Source organism: Microplitis mediator, chromosome 7, assembly GCF_029852145.1.
Source record: "Microplitis mediator isolate UGA2020A chromosome 7, iyMicMedi2.1, whole genome shotgun sequence".
In the NCBI taxonomy this organism is placed as follows: domain Eukaryota; kingdom Metazoa; phylum Arthropoda; class Insecta; order Hymenoptera; family Braconidae; genus Microplitis; species Microplitis mediator.
The window spans coordinates 17,471,158-17,496,808 of NC_079975.1; the positions used below are offsets into that span (position 1 = coordinate 17,471,158).

General features: G+C 30.8%; 1 protein-coding gene across 3 annotated transcripts in view; it reads left to right on the plus strand.

The window, feature by feature from the left end:
- The first annotated feature begins 730 nt into the window (after positions 1-730).
- LOC130672520 (moesin/ezrin/radixin homolog 1) overlaps positions 731-25,651 on the plus strand; it is a 37,628-nt gene continuing 12,707 nt past the window's right edge. The window contains exons 1-2 of one of the 3 annotated variants that reach the window (XM_057477177.1): positions 731-787; positions 12,680-12,859. In XM_057477177.1, the coding sequence (XP_057333160.1) occupies positions 776-787; positions 12,680-12,859 (192 nt within the window). In that variant the 5' untranslated portion in view covers positions 731-775. Of the gene's footprint in view, positions 788-12,679; positions 12,860-23,998; positions 24,018-24,059; positions 24,079-25,651 lie in introns of those variants that run through there. The other 2 variants (XM_057477176.1, XM_057477178.1) reach the window with 2 other exon arrangements.

Genomic DNA, 25,651 nt, shown 5'->3' on the forward strand with positions numbered 1-25,651 from the left:
TATAATTGGATTTAAGTAGTTGTGAACTCCATACAGCGCATAATGCTTTCAGAGCAAGAACAAAAGCGACAGATTGGAGTATTATATCTTTTCTTCGATCTCTATATAGTTTGTTTAAGCATGGAACTGCATGTCGAGCAGATTACAGATTATCATTCAAAATCAAACGTATTTCTTAAAAAGTTTTGTGATCTTCAATGGGTTGAGAATGTAGCTGTGAGTTTTAGAGCATTAGAAATTTTACCTTATATTACAAAATATGTTGAAATAATAACTAATTTTTTTTCAATATGTTGCTTCACTTGTTAAACTATTTTTGGTTCAATTTCAATCAGATGACTGTTTAGCTCCACTTCTGTATGAGTTTATTATTTCATTACTTATTTGAGCCAACTAAGATTTATTTAAGCCAAACATCGTATATTTGGATATGGTTAAATAAATATTTCATTGTGAGAAAGATATAATATATTTGAGCAATTTAATAAATATTTATAAAAAAGCCACAATTAAATTATTTATTTGGGACTTATATTTCTCTTTTCAGTTTATAGTTTAATTAACTCAAAAATATCAAACGGCACTCGTAATGTTATCGAGTGCTATGACGAAATTATTTGTAGAAGAATAATCAAATGTTGCCTAATTATGATTTTCTAATTTTATCATTGATTTTAATAATCAATAAGACTAAACAAATTTAACTACTTTACATTTTAATTTGTTACAGATTGCAAATTTTGACATTCAAAAGGAAAAAAAAAGTCTTAACAAAATGCCGAAGTCGGTAAGTTATATCCTTCTTCATCTTTCAATAATTAAGAGTATATATATTAGGGTGCTTCCTTTAAAACGACTATTTATTTTTTACTCTCACCTAAAAATTTCATTGTAAAGGTCAAAAAAAAATTCCTCAAAAGTTTCAGCGCTTAATATTAATATCAAAAACTAGCCTTTTGCGTTGAAAGATATCCCATTTAAATAGCTTTTAAACTTAAACGTTCTTGTAACTTTTTGTAGCTCAGAAATTTTATGTTATCCATACGTTTAAACTTGCATTTGAGTAATAAAGTAAACATTATGTAATAATATATTTTCACAATATGGTATACACATTTGCTTCATATCGTTATCAATGTTATTTTTTACATTTTTAGATTCAGTAAAACATTTTTGATAATTTTTATAATAATTTTTTTTGCAAGCATGTGTGGGTGCGAAAAAGAATATTTTAACATATATTTAATAGACTGGGCCAAAAAAATCGACTATTTTTTCTTTTAAAGTATATCAAAAATATTATTTGGAATAATAAAAAAAAATTATTGTGAAAATTTGAGCTCTTGATATTCATCTTAAGAGGTCTATCATCGCTATATTTGATTTTTTTCTACTGAGCGGATTTTCGTCTCATAACTCCCCAGCAAATTGATTTGAAAATATTTCTCGAAGGAAATTGAATGCTCTACAAAAAAAAGTCTGATGAAAATTTATCGTCAGGCAAACCGTTTCCTTATAATCATGCCTTGAACATTGGTATGATTTCACACTTTGACTCTTCAAGTTTAGAGTTTTGTAATTCATGTAAAAATCAGGATTCGGAAAAAAGCCAATAAATATTTTTCAAGAAAATTAAGTGTTCTAAAAGAAAAGTCTCTTAACAATTTTTACTAAGTTCACTCTTTCATTCAAGGTTGAAGTCAAGTCAAAACGACTTCAATTAACCTTGAATAACTTTTGAAGGAGTGAATTTAGCAAAAATTGTTAAGAGACTTTTCTTTTAAAACACTTAATTTTCTTGAAAAATATTTATTGGCTTTTTTCCGAATCCTGATTTTTACATGAATTACAAAACTCTAAACTTGAAGAGTCAAAGTGTGAAATCATACCAATGTTCAAGGTATGATTATAAGGAAACGGTTCGCCTGACGATAAATTTTCATCAGACTTTTTTTGTAGAGCATTCAATTTCCTTCAAGAAATATTTTTAAGTCAATTTCGTTTATTTTGATGACTTGAGAGTTATGATACAAAAACCCGCTCAGTAGAAAAAAATAAAAAATTGCGATGATAGACCTCTTAATATTAATATCAAGAGCTCAAATTTTTTCAATAATTTTTTTTTGTCATCCCAAACAATAATATGGATATACTTGAAAAAAAAAAAAAATAGTCGATTTTTTTTGGCCCAGTCTAGTATTTACTCATGTATCTTTAGATATATGATGATAAAACATAAAGTTCAACGTATAGAAAATCAAAAGGAAGTTGAATAATAGAAGTAATTGCGATGACATCTTGATCTGACACGTCAAAGTTGTGTAGTTTGGAGTAAAATTATATGACAAATTTGAAAAAAAAAAATGGAGGGGTCCAACTTTTTGAAAATCTCGATTTTAATCTTTAAACTTTAATAACGAATTAATAATTAATTTCAACAATTTTTTTTTCCTGAAAGTACATGTCAAGACGAAAAAAATGTCCAAATTTTTTGGGATATCAGATATTTATCATTTTAATTTTAAAACGTTTATAGGACATAAAAACTTCAGATTCAAATTCAGTGGAACAAAATACATGAAAATCATACTCAATCTCAATCCAAAAAATTTTCTTCATCTCGATAGTTTCGATTTTTCATTATTTCTTACAATTTTTTTCGGTTTTTCGCAATTTTTTCAACTTTTTAGGGCTCAAAGGGCTAATTAACGTTCAGATTCAGTCAGTTGAAATACATAAAAATCATACTTGATCCGGGTCCACAAAAATTTTTTCATCACTGTTCCTACAATTTTTCGCAATCTTTTGCCTTTTTTTGGGGGTTTTTTGAATTTTACTCAAATCTGGAGGGTGACCGGGCCCAACAGACTTCAAATTCGGGTTCAGCGGGTCGAAATACATGTCCGTAGGTGGGTGCGGTCAAAAGTAAAAACAACTTTTTTTTTGTGTGTCGGTGGAATTAGTGTACAATCAGCTTTCAATAAGTATTAGAACACATAAAAAAATAAGCAAAATCAAAGAGGTTCGCGTAAAAAGCTCGGTGATTTGACATGGACTACCCCATATGTATCCCACCAAAAACAGATTTCCTATAAAAAACCTCGCCAAGTACATGTTAAACATTCATCATTTTGTCTGTAACATTATTGTGTTGAAAAAAATCTGGAAACCGGATGACCCTGTGATCCCGAAACTGCTCGCTGTTTTTGAGCTCCTTGAGCTCGATAACATTGTCAATACATGTTCGAGCTCTTTAAGTTCGACAATACCTGTGAGTACTCTTGTATTTTCGAGCTTTTCGCATTCGAAAAAAGTTAGGTTTCGTACTAATCTCTGAAAATTCAGGAAGTTGAAAAGAATCAATAAGGATCGTTTTTTAACGTTTTGCTCACGATTATGCTCAATAAATTCCATGTTATATAAAACGTTCAGCTCAGAGAGTTCGAAAACAGCGGGAAGTTTTGGGGCTGGCCCATAGGGTCAAATGATAGACCGATTCTTTTAAATTTCATAACATCCTAGTCAGTTGGTATTTTTTTGTGTTTTCAGTATTTTGTGTAAAAATAATGTTTTAGACAACAAATGATGAATGTTGAGCGTGTACTTGGCGCGATTTTTTTTATACTCTCTAAAATTGAATTAGCGAAATTCACTGCGAATTGGTGAATATGCACTTGGAACCAGCTCTAAGTATACCATTGGTGGAATTAGCGGTATACTTATACCTGTAGAAATAGTGACTATCCACTGATTTGCAGTAAATTTTACTAATTTATTTTTAGAGAGTAGAGAAGCTGTATTTGTTTCGATTTTTTTTTCGTTGGTAAATTAGTTTGTAGAATTAGATACAAACTTTCAAATGTCTTTGTGAAAATAAATGGTGTAATGTTACATTGATAAAAAATTTTGCTTGTTAATTATCAGAAAGTTCACGTTGACTTATATTTATTATAAACCACCTTTCCGAAGTCAACTTGACGTCAAAAATCGATCGTAGATTTCCGCCAACTTGCAGTCAAGTTGGCTGTTAGTGTTAGTATATATAACACGAATATACCTGAAAAATTTACAATCAAACTTTATATCACAAAACATAATGAACATTATTGTGTCTATGAATGTTAAAAATTTCGAACTCGAAGATTACTTTCCTAAAAATTTTATTACTGAATTCTCACGTCGAAGTTTATAGTTTGTGTATACAGAAAAAAAAAAATCTTGACTCAAGAAAATTTTTCTTCAACCAAGAAATTTTTCAGCGAGTGGAATGAAAACCGGAAATTTCTTGAACGAAGTGAAATAATTTCTTGAATTTTAAATCTTCAATTAAGAAAAAAAATTCTTAAGTCAATACATATTTCATACTTGGTCCAATAATAGAATTACTTGTTTTAAAAACTTGCAGTTTTTAGTTTAAAAATAATTTTTCTTAACCTGAGTATGTTACTTACTTAAACCAAGAAATAAAAATATTTAGTTCGAGAAAGTTACACACTTAATTAAAGAACTATGATGTTTTGAAACAATAAACGGTACGAACTCGAACTAAAAATAAAGGGAGTTGATTTAAGAAATTTAAACTCTTGGTTTAAGTATAGTGTACTTTCTCTGACCAATCACACGAAAAATCTCAAACCAAGATTACTAGAGTCTCAAGCCAAGAAAGTTTTCTCTTGGATTCTCACTCATAGGTGCTCCCTCCTTCGCACCCGAAGGAATGAATACTCCCCACTCTCTCTCTTTCTCACACTAGCGCAGCAATTGGATTTTGAGTCCACCTTTTTATTTTAAATAAATTAAAAATTAAATATCTAAATTATATTATTATAATAAATTAATTGATTAATGTAATTAAATAATATTGAATAATTTCTCAATTTTTTTTGTAATTAAATTTGTTTTTTTTTTTTAACTTTTTTATTTTTATGTCGAAATTCATTTATGAACGAGTCATACAATCCGTTCAGTATTTTGGTAAAATGTCAGAACTAACATTTTTCTAAATTATTGGCGATAACATTTGTAATATTAATTCTGGGTTTAGGATTTAAAAATGTGACTGACCATAAGCCAGTGTGGCTTAGTATATGTGGGCAAAGTAAACGTAGCCTAGCAAAGGCTGGGATGGCTTAGTTGGTAAAGCTCTCGCGTGACGCCGAATCGATCTGGGTTCGATTCCTTGGTTAAGCGATAATTGTTTTTTCTCAATTTGTTTAAATATTTTATTCAACTCATGCGCGCTATTCACGTTTTATCATGCCTAAAATGCGAACCCTAAATGGCCGTTTACCGACTGGTGAAAAATTATTTGTCAAAACGCAATAAAGATGTCTACTATCCCGGCCATTGTGACGTAATAAAAATAAACGTAACTATCTTTCAAGCTCTTACTGAATGTGGGGTAATTACAATTCCCTGTTGTTACCCATTGAGTAGCCAAGGTTGTGATGCCGAATGTTTTTTTTTCACCATGTCACTAAACAGCTATTGAGACTTCGCTTTTTAGGCGATTAATAAAACGTGAATAGCGCATATGAGTTGAATAAAACTATGGACGCAACATGTAGGGTAAGTCATAATCCGTCACCCGCGATGTGTTTAGCACTCGTCTTCGGTACGTAGTATGCACTCGCTTCGCTCGTGCCTGCGCACCTGCGACTCGTGCTAAACGCATTGCGCTGACACATTATGAATCACTTACCCTACTAGTTACGCCAATAACTATAACTTATTGCGAAACTTGCCCATCCCTTATAAATGCTTCTGATACAGTATTTATTTGCTTCACAGCGTTGTTTGTAATATTTAAACAAAAAAAAAAATTGTTCATTAAAAAAATGAAACAAAAAAAAAATAAAATTTTTTAGCTCGATAGATTTATTTGCTTAATTAAAGAAATTAATTTCTTGGCTGAAAATTTTTTTTTTGTTTGCGACAAATAAAAAAATTCTTGGCCCAAGAAAGTTTCTTCTTGGTTTAAAAAATTTTTTTTCTTAGTACAAAAACTTTTTTTTTAGCTCAAGACATTGTTTCTTGACTCGATAAGGTAACAGTCTTTAGACAAGAAACAAATTTCTCGAGTTAAAAACAAACTTTCTTGGCCCGAGAAAAATAATCCTTTAAACCAAGAACAAACTTTCTTGGGCCAAGAAAGTTTGTTCTTGGTTTAAAGCATTATTTTTCATGGTTCAAAAACTTTTTCGTTTCAGCTCAAGATATTTTTTATTGACTTGAAAACGTAACAATTTTCTGTCAAATAAAAAATTTGTTGAATTGAAAAAAAAATCTTCTCGAACCAAAAAAAAAATTTTTGGGACCAAGAAAGTTTTTTCTTGGTTTAAAGAATTTATGTTTTAGACTAAGAAAATTATGTCTTCCGCGAAGGAAATAATTTCTTGATCCAAATAATTTTTTTACTTCAATAAAGTAAGAAATTTCGCTTGGTTCAAGAAAAAAAATTTCGAAGACATTTTATTTCTTGTTTCAAGATTTCCTTTTTTTCTGTGTATGCGATGCATCTGTATGCATGCTGTATGAAACTAGTTTCGTCAAGTTGCTAACCTGTAGAAATTTATAACATAAATTAAATTGATTCAACTACTTTCATGTAATTTATGACATGAAGATACTTGAAAAACTGCGAATTGCCTAATGCACGATTATTTTTTTATAAGCTTAGACATCTGCATAACAAAATAATCTGTACATAATAATTAAAAACAAAAGTAATCTTGTTGGAAAACTAACTACTTATCATTTATCCAACAACTTCATTGAAAGCCGAAAAAACCATTGAAATGTCGTGAGCGGAAGAACAGGAATACAATAGTTTTCTTTATGCTTTATAAATATTTATTTGTTCGATTGATTCAAAAATCACCTCGTAAATATGCCCCAATAAGCCCTTTAGATTGTCACAAGAATTTTTTCAATGGATTCATTTGTTCTAGCGAGATCATCGATGATCATGACTATAAAAAACTGATTGTATTGTTTTCTTTTCATAATTATGGAACCTGTAGTTTAATCATGTTCAACATCAATACACCCATGCCATAAACTAAAGGAACAGAGAAATTTTTAACATTTTCTAGTGATTTTCGCAAGGCTGTAACTTCGTGAAAAATAATTTTACCGAGATTTAAAAAAATTATTTCGCAGCTTGACATCTCTAATTTCGGCGCATTTTGATCAAATTTTTTAAAGAGCTACGGCTATTGCGCAAACCTGAGAAATATCGCCTGACAAACATTTTCAAAATTTTTTTTTTCTTTGAAAGAGTCCACGGGCTGTTAAATTTTTTTTTAGCTAAATCAATACATAGGTCGATTAGCAAATTTATTTAGCTTTAATTTGCATTTTTTTGGAGATTCGTACGACAACTTGTCGCTGAGAGGTCAGCCTTTAAACGTAAAATGATCCTTTTGGGTTTAATCATCGATATTTCAGGTACCAATGATCGGACAGTAAATTTGAGGGTGGCGTTAAAAACTTGAATAAATTCCCTTCCAGTCCCTTTCATCATTTTTTGGAAAATTTTTTTTCTTTATTTTTAACATCCATTAGAACACGGAAAAAAATAATCGATAGCAGCTACCGATTGGCAATCGGTAATGGCTACCGATTACTTCGGTAACGGTTACCGATTATTTCGGTAACAGCTACTGAAAAAAAATCGGTAACTGCTACCGAAAAATAATCGGTAGCGGCTACCGAGTGCCAATCGGTAGCTGCTGCCGATTATTTTTTCCGTGAAGTAAGCACGAAAAAATGACTATTTTTGGTTTTTTAGTAAATCAACCGCTACTTTGCAAATATCGATGAAAAAACTAATATTGCCAGGTACTTTTTTAAATTGATCTATCGAACCATTTTTCGGGGTCGATTGATCAAAGGTTTGCTAAACAATTAAAGGAACAAGTTTTGTTCCTTTAATTGTGTAACCCTTATAGAATGAAACAATAGGCCCAAGCTTGGCCGAGGCTTGGCACAAGACTTATTAACTCGGGGGGAAGCTTGAAATCCAAGCTTGACTCAAGTCTGTCTAAGCATCAAAATGATAACACCGAGCCTAGCTTGAGTGACAGTGTTGTGCCAAGACTGTTTCTAAATAAGTACCTATATTTATTAAAAATAAATTAAAAAAAAAATATTAGTAGACATGTGCGTGATGGTAACATATTTAAATAAATTTGTACACAGAGAAATCAGGTAGATCGATGAAACTAATTTTTTTTTGCATTTGCTGAGTCTCGAACCTGGTCCTTCATGGCTGCTAGGCAAGTGTCTTATCCACTAGGCTGTTACGCTATTCACAGAAGCCAGAGTATTGGCTGAACCTTGCCCCAAGACTGACAAACCAAGGCTTGTTACTTGAGTAGTGGCTGAATCTTGGCCCAAGACTAGCGAACCGAGGCTCGTCACTTGAACGTTGGTCGGATCTTGGACCAACCTTTGGAGGCCGAGCCTGGGTAGCCCAGTATTGTGCCAAGACCGGCCGCGTTGTCAATATTTTTTTTCCTACAAAGAAATCATTATCAAAATGAAAAAATAATTGTTTTTCGACTTTTCTTCAATTTTTGCGTTGCTTACTCAGTAAATGCGAGGAAAAGAGAAAAAATAAAAAAATTCAAAAAAATTTCGAACACAAAAAAAAGATTCAATTTTTTTTTCTTTGATTTTTTTTACATTTTTTTGAATTTTTCACGCCTCGGACGCGATAGCGGGAGAGGTTGCGCTCTATAATCGACTCGTCGAGAAAACCGGATTTTTCTACCTGTAATCATTTCTACTGATTTTATAAATCACCTCTATGGAAAAAAAGTACACCAATTTCTAGAGAAACTTCTAAAGAATAATTTGGATTTGATTAAAAATTTTATTTAGCTACACCATAACAAGAGATAAATTATTTAAAATGAGACTAGTTGGACGTCAATTGGGATGCCCGTGTGTGAGCAAGATATCTCTCGAAAAACTCAATAAATCAGTCCAATTTTTTTTTCAATAGCTTCAGATTTTAGTAGAATAAAATCCTTTTAAATATCATTGTTCCTTTAATTGTTTAGAAAAATTTTGATCAATGGACCCGGAAAATGGTTCGATAGATCAATTTAAAAATTTACAGGGTTATTGGGGGAACATTTATCGAAAAAAGTACCTGGCAACATTAGTCTTTTCATCGATGTTTGCAGAATAGCGGTTGATTTACTAAAAAACCACAAATAGTCATTTTTTGTACTTCTAATGGATGTGAAAAATAAAAAAAAAATTTTCCAAAAAATGATGAAAGGGACTTGAAGGGAATTTATTTGAGTTTTTAACGCCGCCCTCGAATTTACTGTGCGATCATTGGTACCTACAATATCGATGATCAAACCCAAAAGGATCATTTTACGTTTAAAGGCTGACCTCTCAGCGACAAGTTGTCGCACGAATCTTCAAAAAAATGCAAATTAAAGCTAAATGAATTTGCTAATCGACCTATGTATTGGTTTAGCTGAAAAAAAATTGTAACAGCCCGTGAACTCTTTCAAAGAAAAAAAAAAATTTCGAAAATTTTTGTCAGGCGATATTTTTCATGTTTGCGCAATAGCCGAAGCTCTTTAAAAAATTCGATCAAAATGCGCCAAAATTAGAGATGTCAAGCTGCGAAATAATTTTTTTAAATCTCGATACGATTATTCTTCACGAAGTTGCAGAAATTACTAAAAAATTTCCAAAATTTTTCTGTTCCTTTAATTTATGGCATGGGTGTAGATTCATTATAATAACAAACCTTTTTGATTGGCGTCTAAATCAGTTTATTTTTTGAAGAATAATCTCGAACGACAATTTGAGAAATTGCTTACTAACTAACTATATTCAATTTGCCCGTGTTAACCAAAACAAAAAAAATCTGTCTATCGGTTGACCCTGCAGGCCAACCCTAAAACTTCCCGCTGTTTTCGAGCTCCATGAGCTCGAAAACATTATTGTGAATACATTTTCGTGCTCGAAAATACTTATGTATGCCATTGTTTTCGAAAAAAAAACGTTTTTTACGATTTTTTCACCAACGATAGCTCTCAAAAGAATTGACCGATTGAGACGGTTGAGGTAGCAATCGACGCGTTTTATCAAGTTCTAAAGCTGATCAAACTTTGAAATTGATTTATCGAGTCAAATTTGAGCAATTTCAAAAAAAACAAAAGAAAAATTTTTTTTTAATTCCTTCGACAACGGTTTCCTTTGAACGAATGAACCGATTTTGATGGTTGAGGTGACATTCGACGCGGCTTATAAAGCTTAAGAGCCCAGTTGATTTTGGAATCAATCCATCGAGGACATTACAAGTTATCAAAAAAAAAACATTTTTGAAAAAATTTTATTTCTGGAATATCTTCGAGCGCACCCTACTGATTAAGCTCAATTTTTCACAGCTTTTAGATATTAACAAGCCGCGTCGAATGACACCTTGACGATCAAAATCGGTGCATCCGTTCAAAAGTTACAGAATAGTTACATACGTATGTACATACACACATACATACATACATACATACATACATACATACATACATACATACATACATACATACATACATACATACATACATACATGCATACATACACTCGGACATCATCGTGAAATTAATCAGAATAACTTCCAAGAACCTCAAAACGTCAAGACCTGATAGAAATTCGGTTTTCGAAAATCGCACAGAAACCAATAACTTCCCGAATTTTTGATAATTTTCAATTTTTTTAGCGGTAAGTTAAAAATTTTGCGAACTCTATGTTGTGACTTCGAAGACAACGGGCGATGTTAGGAATGGCTTGCAGGATCAACCATCGTCTAGATTTTGTTGAATAGTTCGAACACTGCTTTTGAGATCAAAATTCCAAATTTTAAAAAGTTCCAAAGCATAATAAGTCCCACAAAAGTTTGGGCATGACTGATAGCTTCAATTTTTTGTCTCTGTCAAAAGATTTTTCATGTATCTCAAATACATATCAATATTTCTGAGATATCAGATTAGTCAATTACAAAAAAAATATACTTTTCATTATTTACTTATCATTTGTCTATACATACTTAGTGTAGTCAATGATAAGGTTCATAGTTATTTTGGATCTTATTAGTACAACCTTATTTTAATACTGAGTAAAATATCGTTCTCAGACATATTTTTCATGTTTATTTGGCTTTAGATTTTCGATTATAAATGTCCCGCAAGAAGTTTATAAATAAATAATTTTTTATGCAGGATGTTTCTTGAGCTATTCATTAAATTAAATATGTTTTTTTCGCTTTATAACACAACGATATTTCTTAACTCTGTTCTTGCGACGATTTACTATGCAAGATAAGGTGTCATAAAGCCCAGCTATTACATTGAGATAAGATTGTTTTGTAGCGTTTTTGTTTGTCGAATTTAGCTGACAAATTTTTTTTTTACTCAAAATATAACAATATTTGACTCTGAAAAATTATTATAATATTTCTCACAATATACTAGCTATTTCGATAAGTAATACGTGAATCCAGTCTTTTTTTCAATAACTTTTATAAAGCAAAAGAAATTTACAAGGGACGTCATCCGTACGATGACACAAATTTAAAATACGAAGTATAATCCATCGTTATTGTTGATTTGAATCACCCGATAGATTGTATACTGTTCGACTGCAACCTTGTGTGAACCGGCTTGTTCACGTGACTCAATGTGTTATCTTTTTTCCACTCACTTCTTAAATGGAGAATGAAACGAGACAACTGGATGGTTGGTCATAACACCGCCCGGTATAAAACGTACAAACGAGTCGAGCGAAAGAGGGACACATTAACGGAAAGAGAGGAATGCTCCAAGGAGACGCCAGTCGCACTTGCTACTTCGGCCTATTGTCCAACTTATATTTAACTGTCATATTCTTTCGTCTGAACAGTAGTTGCAATACTGTGGCTGCATGTTTTTAAATGAAATTTTTTTGAATGAACGTGTATCAAGTTGTTTAGCGATATTTTAAAAAAGTGATAAATAACCAGAATAGTTCCTTAAAAAATTAATAATTTATACTACAGACATCACGTCATTCCATTTAACCACTACTTTTTCAAAAAATTATTTAGTTCCGTATAAATCTGCTCATTACAAATAGCCATGGTTGCTGGTTCAAAAATGGTAAGATAATGCCGTAAATATATTTGAATTTATTCTTACCGTTTGTATCTTGTACTTTTTTTTATTCGTACTATGTACTTTTTTTGAATTATTAATAATGTAGTAAAATTTTTTATATACTTTTTCATAGTACCTTCTATCAACCCAACAATTAAATATCATAACTCCGAAATTGATGAAACTACCCATCACTAAAATGCAATATATATATACACATAGAAAAAGAGAGAGAGTGAGAAAGAGAAAGAGAAAGAGAGAGAGAGAGAGAGAGAGAGAAAGAGAAATTGGTGTTTGGAAATTTTTTTGACTTGAATGATATATTAACGATTTTTATTAAGAATTATTTTAACTTTGAATTATTGCTGGCTTCGTCGATTGTTCGAGTATGAAATTCTTATGCTTCATAAAAATTTTAAGTTAATGTACCGGGTGTTTGTCAATTTCTTCAAACAATGAGTAATTTTCACATATATATATTTTTTTGTTCTATGTGCTGTTTTTCATTGATAATAAAGATGAATGTAAGAGTTACGACGATGGATGCCGAGCTGGAGTTTGCAATCCAGCAGGCAACTACTGGAAAGCAGCTTTTTGATCAAGTTGTGAAAACAATCGGTCTACGAGAAGTGTGGTTTTTTGGACTTCAGTATACTGACAGTAAAGGTGACCTTACTTGGATCAAACTTTATAAAAAGGTAAAACAAATAACTTAAATTTTTTAAATGAAATATTTTTTTCTAAAATTTTATAATTAAGTTTTTTCTCATGATATTATTATTTAGAGACGACTCATTATTAAAACTGACTCAGCTGGTAGATCGATATAATTATAGTATCCTTGTAATATACATTTGCATTTACAACAGACAGTAAGCAAAAAAAATTATTAGGTACATTTACTATAAATAGATTAGTTTATAACGAATAATAATATATTATAAAATTTTATGTAATTGTTTAGCTGTCTCTATTGAATGTAGATAGTTGATAACTTTAAAATTCCACGTTGATCAAAAAAATATAAGTGAGCTAGAATCGGTTGGCATACACTTTTGATGTAAAAAACTTTCAGTAATTATTATTTTGATTCGTTAAATCCCAGAAAGAAAATGAACGTTGCAACAAGCTTGCAGCAACGTTAATTTAATTGATGTTAGCTTGTAGCTAGCGCACTAACCAACGTTATTGAAGGTTGATCGGTAACGCTGAAATCAGCTAACGGCAAGCTGCCCGTTTTAGCTTGAAATTACATTGACGACTTAGCTAATGTCATGATAAAAAAAGTTTCTTGCTAGCTCGTTAAAATTTGATACTTTATTTGTAATTAAATAAGATAAGTTTTTTATAATGTATAAACATTAAGCTACTGATTTAACAAATTAATAAATTTTTCTATAAAACAAAAACTATATAGCATATGCCAATCAAAAATTGAAATAATTTATGAAAAGACAACAATTAAACCAAAAATACTCGTGATAAAATTTTTGTTTTTTTATGAATATAAATAACAAATATACAAGTATATGGAAAAAAAAGTTCTAGTTAAATTTACAATGCTAATATTGTAATTTTTCCCATCGATTATTATAGCGCTAGACTATACCTGTAAAACTATAATTTTGACGATGTAACATTAGAAATTTCATTTAAGACTTAATATTTCAGATACACACCAGAAAGTCTTCAGCTCTTTAGTTTAAATCACGATGTGAACATCGTTGAATTGGAAGTAATAGAAATTTTAAATAAAAGTATTAAATAATAATCGCGCGGGTGTTGAATTCGAACACGAGACCTTTCGAGTGCGAACTTGACCGACGTCTTGGACCGATCGACCACAGAAGGACCTACAAGTTCAGATGGTTTTTAAGATCCATATAAACGATATAAATAACCAGTCATAAGTCACGAGAACGCCTCTTACGGTGGACAGAGTTACTATTCGAAAATTATTACGTAACATCGTAATTTTTATAACTTACATCGAATTATAACAGAGACAGCACTGTAATATTTATCTTATTCAAAAATAAATAGAGAGATAAATATAGGAATGAATGTAGGTTTTGAATAGTAATTTTTATTTTATTCTTTTTACTATGTTAATATTGTAATTTTTAAAATAATTTTAATCCAAAAAGTCTTCGTTGAAATTACGATGTTAAATAGTAAAAAATGTAACCTACATGATAGTAAATTTAAAAATAAGACACTTGATGCTAATGAAAGTATAGTCCACGATTACGATGTCAACATAGTAAATTTTAGTGGATTTTTCCTTCCGTGTATAATTTGACAACAATTTTTAAATATTTTTAAACTCAACTTTTTGAAATACATTATTTTCCGTTTGCAGCAGTGACGTGGCTTATGATAGGACAAAATTTTTAATCGGAATTTAAAAGATAATGTCCATTAAAATAATATCTGTTTATATAATAAGTAATTCATATTCTACTTTTGTAATATCAAATTACTATTAGCGCTCACTTTAAAATAAGGTCATATTTATATTGATAATAATTTCATTTATATTTAAAAAAAAAAACTTTTCTTGAATCATTTTAATGCTTACACGCACATGCATTTTTATTTATGAACAGTGTTAATTTTTTTCACAAAGTTACAATTCGATGTCTAAGTTACAATAGAAGATTATGTCGTGACTCTTACACTGATATATGAATCTTACAAAAACAATCGTGGTCAATCTTGTACTAAGCTAATTCTCCACGTTATTAACGAACCTTGGATTACGTGGAAAATTAGCTAGCATCTAGATAATTTTATCATCTAATTTTACGTTACACTGAGAAAAGAATTTATCAAATATTTGATAAACGGTTTACTTAGATTGTTCCTAAGTCGGTCATTATCAAATATTAATACACAGTTTATTAAATATTAATAAATACGGACTGATCTATAGTTTACGATTCTACATATCTTATATACTATCTTGATATGTAAGCAGTTTGTTTGGTTATTATAGGTTAGGTGGAATTTAGCGAGTCCCACATATTTAATAATTTTTCCATAACACTTTTATTTTTTTTTAATTATTTCAACAAGCATAAAACAATTTGTTAGTTGTAACGCGTATATAAGGCAATATGTTAGGTTACAGGGTATAACGCCCACACACTTATTAATACTATATACAAATCTTACATATCAATAGTTGATAAAAGTTTATTAAATATTAATAAACTTCTACTAAATATTGATCAGTGCCCTAGTGAAATTTTTCAGACTTTTGTCTGAAAACGTCTTTAGAACCCTAGAACTGAATTTTTCAGACAAAAGTCCGAAAAATTTCCACCAGGGCGACGTATCAAATGTTAATATCAATTTATTAATATTTAGTCGATGGAAAGATCGATATTTGATATGTGTAGGATAATATTTAATAAATACAGTCGAATATTTGATATATATAGTTTATCAAATATTGATAAATCAATTTATCAAATATTAGTAAATTTTTCTCTCAGTGTACAGTCTCATCCAGAAAAAACTCGTAGTGAATTACGTTTGTTATACTACTAGTTTTTAAATGTAAGCTTATGAAAAAAATTATTTATATTCACCAAGGTGTGACAAAAATATTATCGTGCATTTTTTTCTTGATTTTTATACAACGTTTATTTATGAATCGAGTCATTTCTTATATAGTCAGAGAAATGAAAAGTTTAAGCAAATTTTATATGGTTTGAGTAATTACCTATTAAAAAATAAAACAGTATATCGACTATCTTAAAATATCGTGTTTGCTTTTCTGAATATCTTATGAGCTCTTCATAATTAACATTTCGGATTCAAAATATGACAGGAACATTCGAATTATAATAAATAAAAATAACACCGCTAATTTGTTATTATTCATGGATGTCCCTGGAATAGAAAATTTCTAATTTCAAGCCGATGCTGCAAACAACTGCTAGCGAATTCCTAATTCAAAAATACCTTCATACTGCGGGCAGAAACATGCGTTTTTCTTCCCTTGGGAAGAAGCACAATTGTTTCTGCCCGGTGTCAGTTATTTTTAATGTTCATTTGCAGTCTTATTATTCTCATTTGTTTACTTATCACTTCAGTTTACTCATTTCATTTTTTAAGTGACAGTTTTAATTAATCAAATAAAATTACTAAAAAATGAGTGAAAATAATATTTTTGTCTTATTTACTATTTAATAAGTGACTGTAAATCACATATTTCTCATTCTCTAACAGTTCTCCGCATCATCGGCTTAAAATTAACTTGTTTCTTACTGGCTGCTGACACTGAATCTTGAAGTTTCGATGCAGGTAATCATGAAAAATATAGTATGTGGCTCAGGATAAAACACGATTTCGGACTGCGCGTGAATTAGTCTGCAATCGTCTTGTTTCATCCTTTGTCACACAATATACTATTTCATGACTTCTATTCGGAAAGGGTCTACTATACACCAAAAAAATTAGCATAGCAACAGAACGATTATTTACGAAGTTATAAACAATTAAAGTTGGTGTTGTAACAACAACAACAACAACAACAACAACGTTGCCATATTTATTGGAACGTGCCGTTCGCAACAACGTGGAAGATTGACCACACTAAGCCTGATAGTGTGCTCTTCGATAAAACCGTTCGTGACATTTACGTCATTGAGTCCTCAGCACCCGTAAAACGTCACGTTCATTAATAATGGAATAAAAACCAAAAATTGTTGGTTTTAATTAATAACAAATTCGTTATTTTTTCTCCACAAATAGATATATAGAGTTTTTAGGAAATCTCGATTCCTCGCTTAGTTTTTTTAACTTCCCGCTAAGAAAATTGTAAATTTTCAAAAATTCGGGAAGTTATTGGTTTCGGTCCGATTTACGAAAATCGAATTTCCATCAGATGTCGACGTTTCGAGGTCCTAGGAAGCTATCCTGACTAATTTCACGATGATGTCCGAGTGTATGTATGTATGTATGTAAATATTCATAACTCTTGAACGGATGAACCGATTTTGATCGTTGAGGTGTCATTCGACGCGGCTTGTTAATGTCTTGAAGCCGTAAAAATTTGAACTTAATCGGTAGGGTGCGTTCAGAGATATTTCAAAAATAAAATTTTTTCGAAAATGTTTTATTTGGATAACTTTTAATTTGCTCGATGGATTGATTCCAAAATCTAATCAGCTCTAAAACTCTATAAGCCGCGTCGAATGCCACCTCAAACATCAAAATCGGTTCATTCGATCAAGAGAAACCGTTGACGAAAGAATTCAAAAAAAATTTTTTCCTTGGTTTTTTTTAAATTTCTCAAAAACGGCTAAATAAATCAATTTCAAAATTTCATCAGCTTCAGAACTTGATAAAACGCGTCGATTGCCACCTCAACCATCAAAATCGGTTAATTCGCTCGCGAGATATCGTAGGAGAAGGAAATGCTAAAAAATGGTTTTTTACAAAACAATGGCATACAAAAGTATTTGCGAGCTCTAAGAGCTCGAAAATGTATTCACAATAATGTTTTCGAGCTCAACGAGCTCGAAAACAGCGGGAAGTTTTGGGGCTGGCCCGCAGGGTCAACTGACAGACCGATTTTTTTTTTGTTTTGATTTTTTTTTTTTTTTTCACTGTTGGGATCTGATCATGATCATGAAAGTGCACTTTCAATGTAACACCTGAAGGTACAATCTAGGGACGGGCGATTAATCTAACTATCGATAGTTTTTACAAACAATCGACTACTATCAAAGCGATATTTTGCGCATTCGATTAATCGACTGTTGATATTTTTTTTCCTAAATAGTGAAATTTAATAGTGGAAAAAAAGTTGATAAATTTTATTCGTCTATAAATTTAAATACAAGTAAAACAGATGGTTTAAAAAAAATGATCAATTATAATGAATCGAGCTTATAATTTCATATGGTGGCCACATTTCTGAAAAACCTAGAAATGTCAGGGAATTATAAAAATACTGGAAAAGTTAGGGAAATGACAGGGAATTTCGTCACAAAGCTGAAAAAATTTTTACTTTCTCTTTTTTTTTTGACTGAAAAAAACCGATGAATTTTTTTTCTGTCAAAACTGTTCAAAAAGTGGCGCAGTGGTAGTTGAAGCAGCATTCAACGTGGCTTATAGAGCTTTAAAGCTGATTAGATTTTGAAACCAATCCATCAAATATACTGAAATTTTTCAAAAAAAAACTTTTTTAAATTTCATTTTTTGAATAACTCGAAATGTACTGTACCGATCAAGCTCAATTTTTTTTCGTTATTTATATTATTTCGAACAAGTTTACAAAATTGTTAAACGTTTCAAATGTTTTGACCTCCACATGTATCTAAAATCCTCATTTAACTGTACCATTAAAAGTCATGTGTTCAGCGATAGCAGCGATGCGTTATTCGTAGCTTGTTCAATAGACAATAAAGTCGCGCAGCAAATGCGGTTCCATGTAATATCGCAATGACAAAATTTGACTTAAAGAAAAACTATTTTTAAAATCTTGTTTATAGTATAAGTGAAACAACAAACATTTTATCAATTTATTTAAGTGTGAGAAAGAACATAGATGCGATTTATTCTTAAGCATATTACGTAACGTTGTGATTATTCAATCAGTCATCGCTTACTATTTGTCAATGATAGAATGTATTTATTTCTTTGTATTAAAAAAATCCATTTATAGAATCTATTCCTACTTGAATTATGAGTTTTGAAAGTCACACTTGCATTGCAAATAAAAATTTAAAATATATTGTCGTTTCATGCAGCAAGAAAGTGGTGTAACTAAGGTGGTGAAAAAAAATGTGAAACGAAAAGTACGGAAGCTGAGAGGTTATTCAGACTCGGATACGGATGACGATGAGTACAATGGCGAATTGGTAAGAGTAGCTAATATGATAAAAAAGTAACGTGTGAATATTCATGTAGTTAATTTTGAGAGTAGTGATGCATCAGTTTTATTTAGTATGCAAAAGCTTTGAAAAAATATCGTTTTGGGGAGCTCATCAAAAAATAAGAACACATTCTTCATAAAGTAATTTTTTCCATACATTAATATCCTTTCGCACAATTTTTTGAAATATTTTTTATTATTTTACCTACTTGTAGTTGACTTCTCATTATTAATGTCAAAATATCTTTTTTCATTAAGTAGCTCTCGTTCGATCCAAGGATTGGATTCAAGATATAGGCTGACCAGATAATCTCAGACTAAATTTGAAGGGTAAAATAGGAGATAAAATTCTGAGACCAAAAGTCCTCTATTGTTCTTGCACCTGATTCACTGGTAATTAGTTATTAATAAAAAAAAATAACTATTCAAAATAGTGATTAAGCCGAAAGAGTAGAATATAGGATAACCGCTGTTCTAGGAATCTTCTCAACTCTACTCTGTACACTTAGACACGCTTCTGATAGACTTTTGCACACCTTGAGCGCGAACGCGCTCTGTGTGCCTTACGATTGAAATTATTTTGTCGACTAATTCACTTGCGTTAAACCATCTCTACACATTTTTACCTACTTAGAAAGATAATTTATAAAGGGATCATTTCGACCCCATATTAAGTCGATTCATTATTCCGGTAATTTGAAATGAAAATTAAGTAAAACTAATTATGTTGATAAAAAAAACCAGTGCTGTCAGTTGTCTTGTATAAATCTTCAAAAACACGATACCTCTTAAAAAATATAATAAATTGACTTAATTGTTTTTTTTTTTTATTAGCCTTTGTAATTTTTGCGGCAAGAACCTTTTTGAAAATCAATATCTAAATTCTTTTTGTTTAATTATAATTTATAAAAATACTTATAACCGGAAATCATGAAAATTTAGCGAATTACCTGTGCGTTGTGTACAAGAACGATAGAAAACATTTCATTTCAGAATTTTATTTCTGATCCACCTCTGAAATTTGGTCTGGTACTCTTCAAATTCCCTGTATACGTCCAACGCTTTCAAGAACGATTGATTTTGAATGTTTATCTTTCAAGGATATTTGTTAATAAATATTTCCAAAAAGTAAAAAACAATAGGTCTTACAAACTAACCTCAAAATTTCCTGTTGTTTTCGAGTTCAAAGAGCTTGGAATCTGTTGTTTGTGCTTTTCTTTAACCGTGATGTTATACTCAGATAATGGTGAGAACTCAATGACATAAATCTCACGAGTGGTTTTATCGAAGAGCACAATATCAGATTTGTTGTGGTCAATCTTCCGAGTTGTTGCGAATGCCACGTTCCAATAAATACGGCAACGGTCATTCTTAACAACTTGTGGAATATCTTCTGGCAGATAAGGCAGCACTGGTGTCTTATCGATACCGTGCGTGTGTCGAAGGTGATACTAAAATACTCGCAAAGCAGCATTACGAAGTTGGATGTATGTATTCCTAGCCAGCACAGAACATGCTGGTAAGAAATGCATGAGCGTCTCAGGTTATTGCTTTCATATCTTACACAATGTGTCGGGTAGCTGCATCTGGAGCATTTTCGCATGTTATTCGAAAGTGTTGATGACACCATCTTGACAGGCAAAAATATACCCTTCAGTTTTGGACATCAAGCTAGCTGACTTCAGGAAAGAAAATGTCAGCTGGATGGACAAGCCATGATCACGCACGTGTTTTAAGAACAAGCTGTGCATGGACTTGTTCATGTGTGTCCTAAGCAGTTTTTGCTGCTCAGTATTCCTGATGACACTCTTATATTCCTCTTTAGGGAGTTTTACAAGAGGGTTTACTCTTCCGAGACCAAGGGTTTTTGCTGCGTACATTGCTGCCTCGTATAAAAATGCTCCCTTATGACTATGATCAATTTGCATAAGGAAGTCGTTTTCATCTGGGGTGAAATTGACTACTTCATATGTTACACCCAAAACCAAACGATTATACAGACACTCCAGGCTCTGTAGACCTCTTTCATCGATGTTCCGGAGGATATAATCTAGTGACTGAACAATGCGGATGCTCCAATTCATGTTTTTGACTTTGCGTGTCTTCATATCGAAATCTCTTAGCTCCTTTCGGGTCCATTTAAGGATACCGAAAGAGTAGAGTAGTGCTGAGACAAGCATGTTTGTTGTGGTGGCTTTATTCTTTACGGAAAGCTCTGGTGACCAGATTTTTCGGAGTCTCCGCACATACTCGCTGCAGAAAGTCATTTTGATTTTAGAGACTTCCTGCATGAGACTCTCGTCTATCCCAAGATATTTGTTAGACTCTTCGGTGTCAAGATGTTAATGACACTTCCATCTACTAACTCGATATCTCCAGGTGAATCAGGGCACTTATCCTTCACCAGATTAACGACTGCACATTTGTCCAACCCAAACGGCATGCGGACATCCCGTGTATACTCTGCTACGATGTTCAAGGTTGTCTGAAGGTGTTCCTCATCAGGAACATACACCTTCAGATCATCCATGTATAATAAGTAGGTGATTGACTATTTCCCGTCGGTTGGTGGACCCACTGAGTATCCACACATTCGACGAAGGGCAATAAATATCAGCTGTAGTATTTTCAGGAGGTAAATCGAACCTCAAAGAGATTGAAAACTTTCACGATCAAATCGATTCTTAAATTTCCACTCGCGAGTGATTTAGTATTAATTCGAAATTCTAATGATTTTATTTATTTAATACAAATTTTAATTTTGTATTATTTTTTACATGGTCTCTCTTACATTAACTAAATTTATACTAATTTTAAAATTTTACAATTTTTCTTATAAATTCGAGAAACTACAATATCAACTATTATGTTATGATGAATTAACAATAAATCTTTTTATACTATTCGTTTATAATAATATATACATTTATAAGAAAATAAAACCCTTAATCAATATATTCGTTTTATCGATATAATTTAATATACAGATATTTATTGTAACTTTCATAAAGTGTTTTGCATGCAACACGTAAATAACATATAGTATAAGTAATGCAAATATATTACGAATTAAATACAACCCATTCCAAGAATTGAACACTGTCCTTGGAGGTTGTAATATTCGAAATTTCATAAAAATTTAGATTGGATACCCTCTAAAAATGAACTAGTGAAATTTACTGCGAATTAGTGAATATGCACTGGGAATTAGCTACACTGAGAAAAATTTGTGAAATTTACTTCGAAGGGGAGTTTTCCCGGAGCAGATGATTATTTATTTATCTAATCTCCTCAGAGTAAATTTCACTCGGATAGAAAGTTTTGGAGAATATTAATTATAAAAAATTTTTTTTAAAAAACCGACGATACTTCAACTGCACGACAGTTCAACCGAACAGCATTACTGAAGGTAACGTTACTTTATGGAAAACTTTGAAAAAATTGAAATTTTTTTTTTTTTTTTTTCAAATTTAACGGAAACTTAGTCTTTTTCTTAAATTTTTTTTGCCACAATCATATTAACTAAAATTGGGAAAATATATATATATTTTTTTTTTATGAAAAATGCAAGTATTTTCGAACTTTTTTTGAACTTTTTTTTTTTTACCGAATTTAACTGAAATTGAACTTCTTTTTTTTCGAAAAAAAAAACGGGAGTGGGAACTTTTTTGCTATCTTTTTCTTTCTTTTTTGGCCACTTTTCTGCGGGGAAAAACGGGTGTTTATTACAAAACGTGCACACGTGTACTATAAAATCAGTATATGAGAAATTATTGAATGACCTGCAGTTATTACTAATTATGCTTTTAAAACTTCATAACTAACATATAGAATGTACTAAACAGTATAGTAAGTTCTCCAACATCAGCCTTTGAGAAATTACTATACGACTTGCAAAATATCTCCCTAACGGACCCAAATTACGGTAATTCGGTAATCCACCCGAGTTTTTAAGGTAGATTTACCGTATTCTGCGGTAAAATGACGGTAATCTACGGCAAAAATACCTTAGTTTATGGTGAACCCGTCGTGATTTACGGTAAACCCAGCGTAATTTACCCATTTACCATAAATTACCGCAGCTTACCGTAAATTAGGTAAATCCGCCCGAATTTCACGGTAATTTACCTATTCTGTGGCATATTTACGGTAATTTGCGGTAAAAATACCGTTAATTTATGGTAAATAAGGTCTGCTAGGGCTGTTTATGAATTTTTTATATAAATCATAAGCGTTTCAAGAATACTATCTAAATTTAGTAATTATTCTCATATTTTTTAGTAAAATTTACTACATTTTTTTCTCCTTGCACCTTCATAATTTAATATTAAAGTGGCCGAAGTAATTAAGGGTTGCTGTTGAAGACATGATAATTTTAATCACATATTTCTTATTTAAAATATTTGGTATTGAATGATTAACCTTTTTTAAGAATGTTAAATACACATGTTGTTAATCTTGATATCGTAATCATCGGTATTTGACTATATTATTTAATATTTCTGTAGAAAGTGTAAATTTAATGCTATCTATCTATTAATTTTAAAGACATTTATAATTATGCAAAAGTATTATATTAATAATATATATTAGTTTGATACTAAATTTGGGAAATTTTAACTATAATATATTTTCTATTCTCTTTAAACGCATGCCAACAAAAATGCTAACAACTGGAAGACTGGACTTTCATTTTTATCTAGGGTAAGGATTATCTTTAATAAAATATAAAAAAACATATACTCACATATTATATATTTATACGCTTTGCACCCTATATTTATATATTTTCAAAATTTAAATAATTAGCTAAGTTGTATTTTATCATTGTATAAAACATGAAAAACGTATTAAGCTTAGGAATAAATAATTTCTTTGACTGCGCTTCACACTAATGTTGAAGTAACGAAATTTATGATAAATCATTGCAGGTGTTACCATGTGGTCGAAGAAATATCTGGCACGTAAGATTTCCATTATTCAATTACGTCTTTACTGTTAACAAATGGATATTTTTTAGCTCAAGTAATAATTTATTAATTTTTTAATTAAAAAACAAATCTCTTGTATAATTTTTTTTATGAGTTAATTGAAAGAGAATTTTAATTTACCCATAGCAAAAATCTTGACATTTCTCTCAACTCGTATTTTTATGAGGCATGTTTTCTTATCTTTTTATCCAATTGTTGTCTTTTGCTTATTAGCACTCTTGCTTTAACTTTACTAATTCATTAACCAATGTCACAAAAATAAAATACATAACACTTTTCATTTTAAAATTTAAATATTTCTATACATATTATAATTTTTTCCATTAAATCATTTTCTTGAAATATAAACGAAATATCGTATATTAAATATTCTAACTTACTTGACACTATAGTTTATGAGAAAGTAATAAGTGACATAAGTTCATTAAAGTATAAATTATGTGGCGCAAATCATGTAAAATCCCCGAACTAACAAAACAGATTTCAGGCCAAGTTCATTACATTTTTTTTATTTCATAGAAACTGTTGAAACGATCTCAGTCTTGAAAAAAATGGATTTTCTAACTTCTTTCAGCTATAACCACAAATCTATGGAATTTCTCGACTTTACTAACATACAATACAAATACTTTAAAAGTATTTTGCAACAACTTTGATGATATATAAGTGAATGAATTAAGTGAAAGAGAAAAGTAATTAATTATGCTTTCTTATGGGTGAAATTAAAATTTCCAACGATAATTTTTTGTGTTTTTAACTTTTTAGTTTATCGAAATTATTGAGTATAATATTTATTTTAATGAATTTTAATTTCAAGAATGACGTCCCATATAACAATCTTGTTCAAGGCTTGTGCAAGCCTGGTCTCATGTTCGATAGACGTTAGTGTCTTTTCCTACCTAAGTGTCTTGCTGCAGATACTTGTGGCTAGATTTCAATAGCAAGTCTAGTGCAAGCCTTACACACGAAATTCGAACCAGATTATATCTCAATTCTGGAGGAAGACTATAGTTGAAAATAGTTGCGCAGGGCTTGCTCAAGACTCAAAATTGACCATAAGCCTTGAGCAAGTCTTGCGTAAGTACCTACTATAAGACTGGTGCAAAAAATGCGCCAGAAACATTTTAATTGCGCCGTATCTAAGATAACCTTAATATTCTTGTGTAGAATGCCTTGAGCAAATTATGTACAAGTCTTGATGACGATTTCTTACTACATGATCTTGCGCAAGACCCATACATAGAAAAAGACACTAGTGACTCGGGGTTTTGCTCAAAGCACTGGCACCAGACTTTTGCTCAAGCATGTGTTGGGGCATACTCAACACTTTCCCTGAGTGAAAGAATACAAAATAACAGTTTATTAAACTAAAATCACATGAAGAAACTGAAACAATTTTAACTGATTTACAAAAATACTCATACTGGAGGAAAAACAATAATCATACCACTCTTGTTAAAAACTTTTCACTATTTTTAATTTTCTATGATAGTACAATAGTAACTTAATGTTCTTTAATTTTTTCACGATGTATTGTTATGTCTTTGAATAATAGTAAACTGGTCAAAAAATAAAAAAAATATTTTAAATAAACCTAAATTTATGGA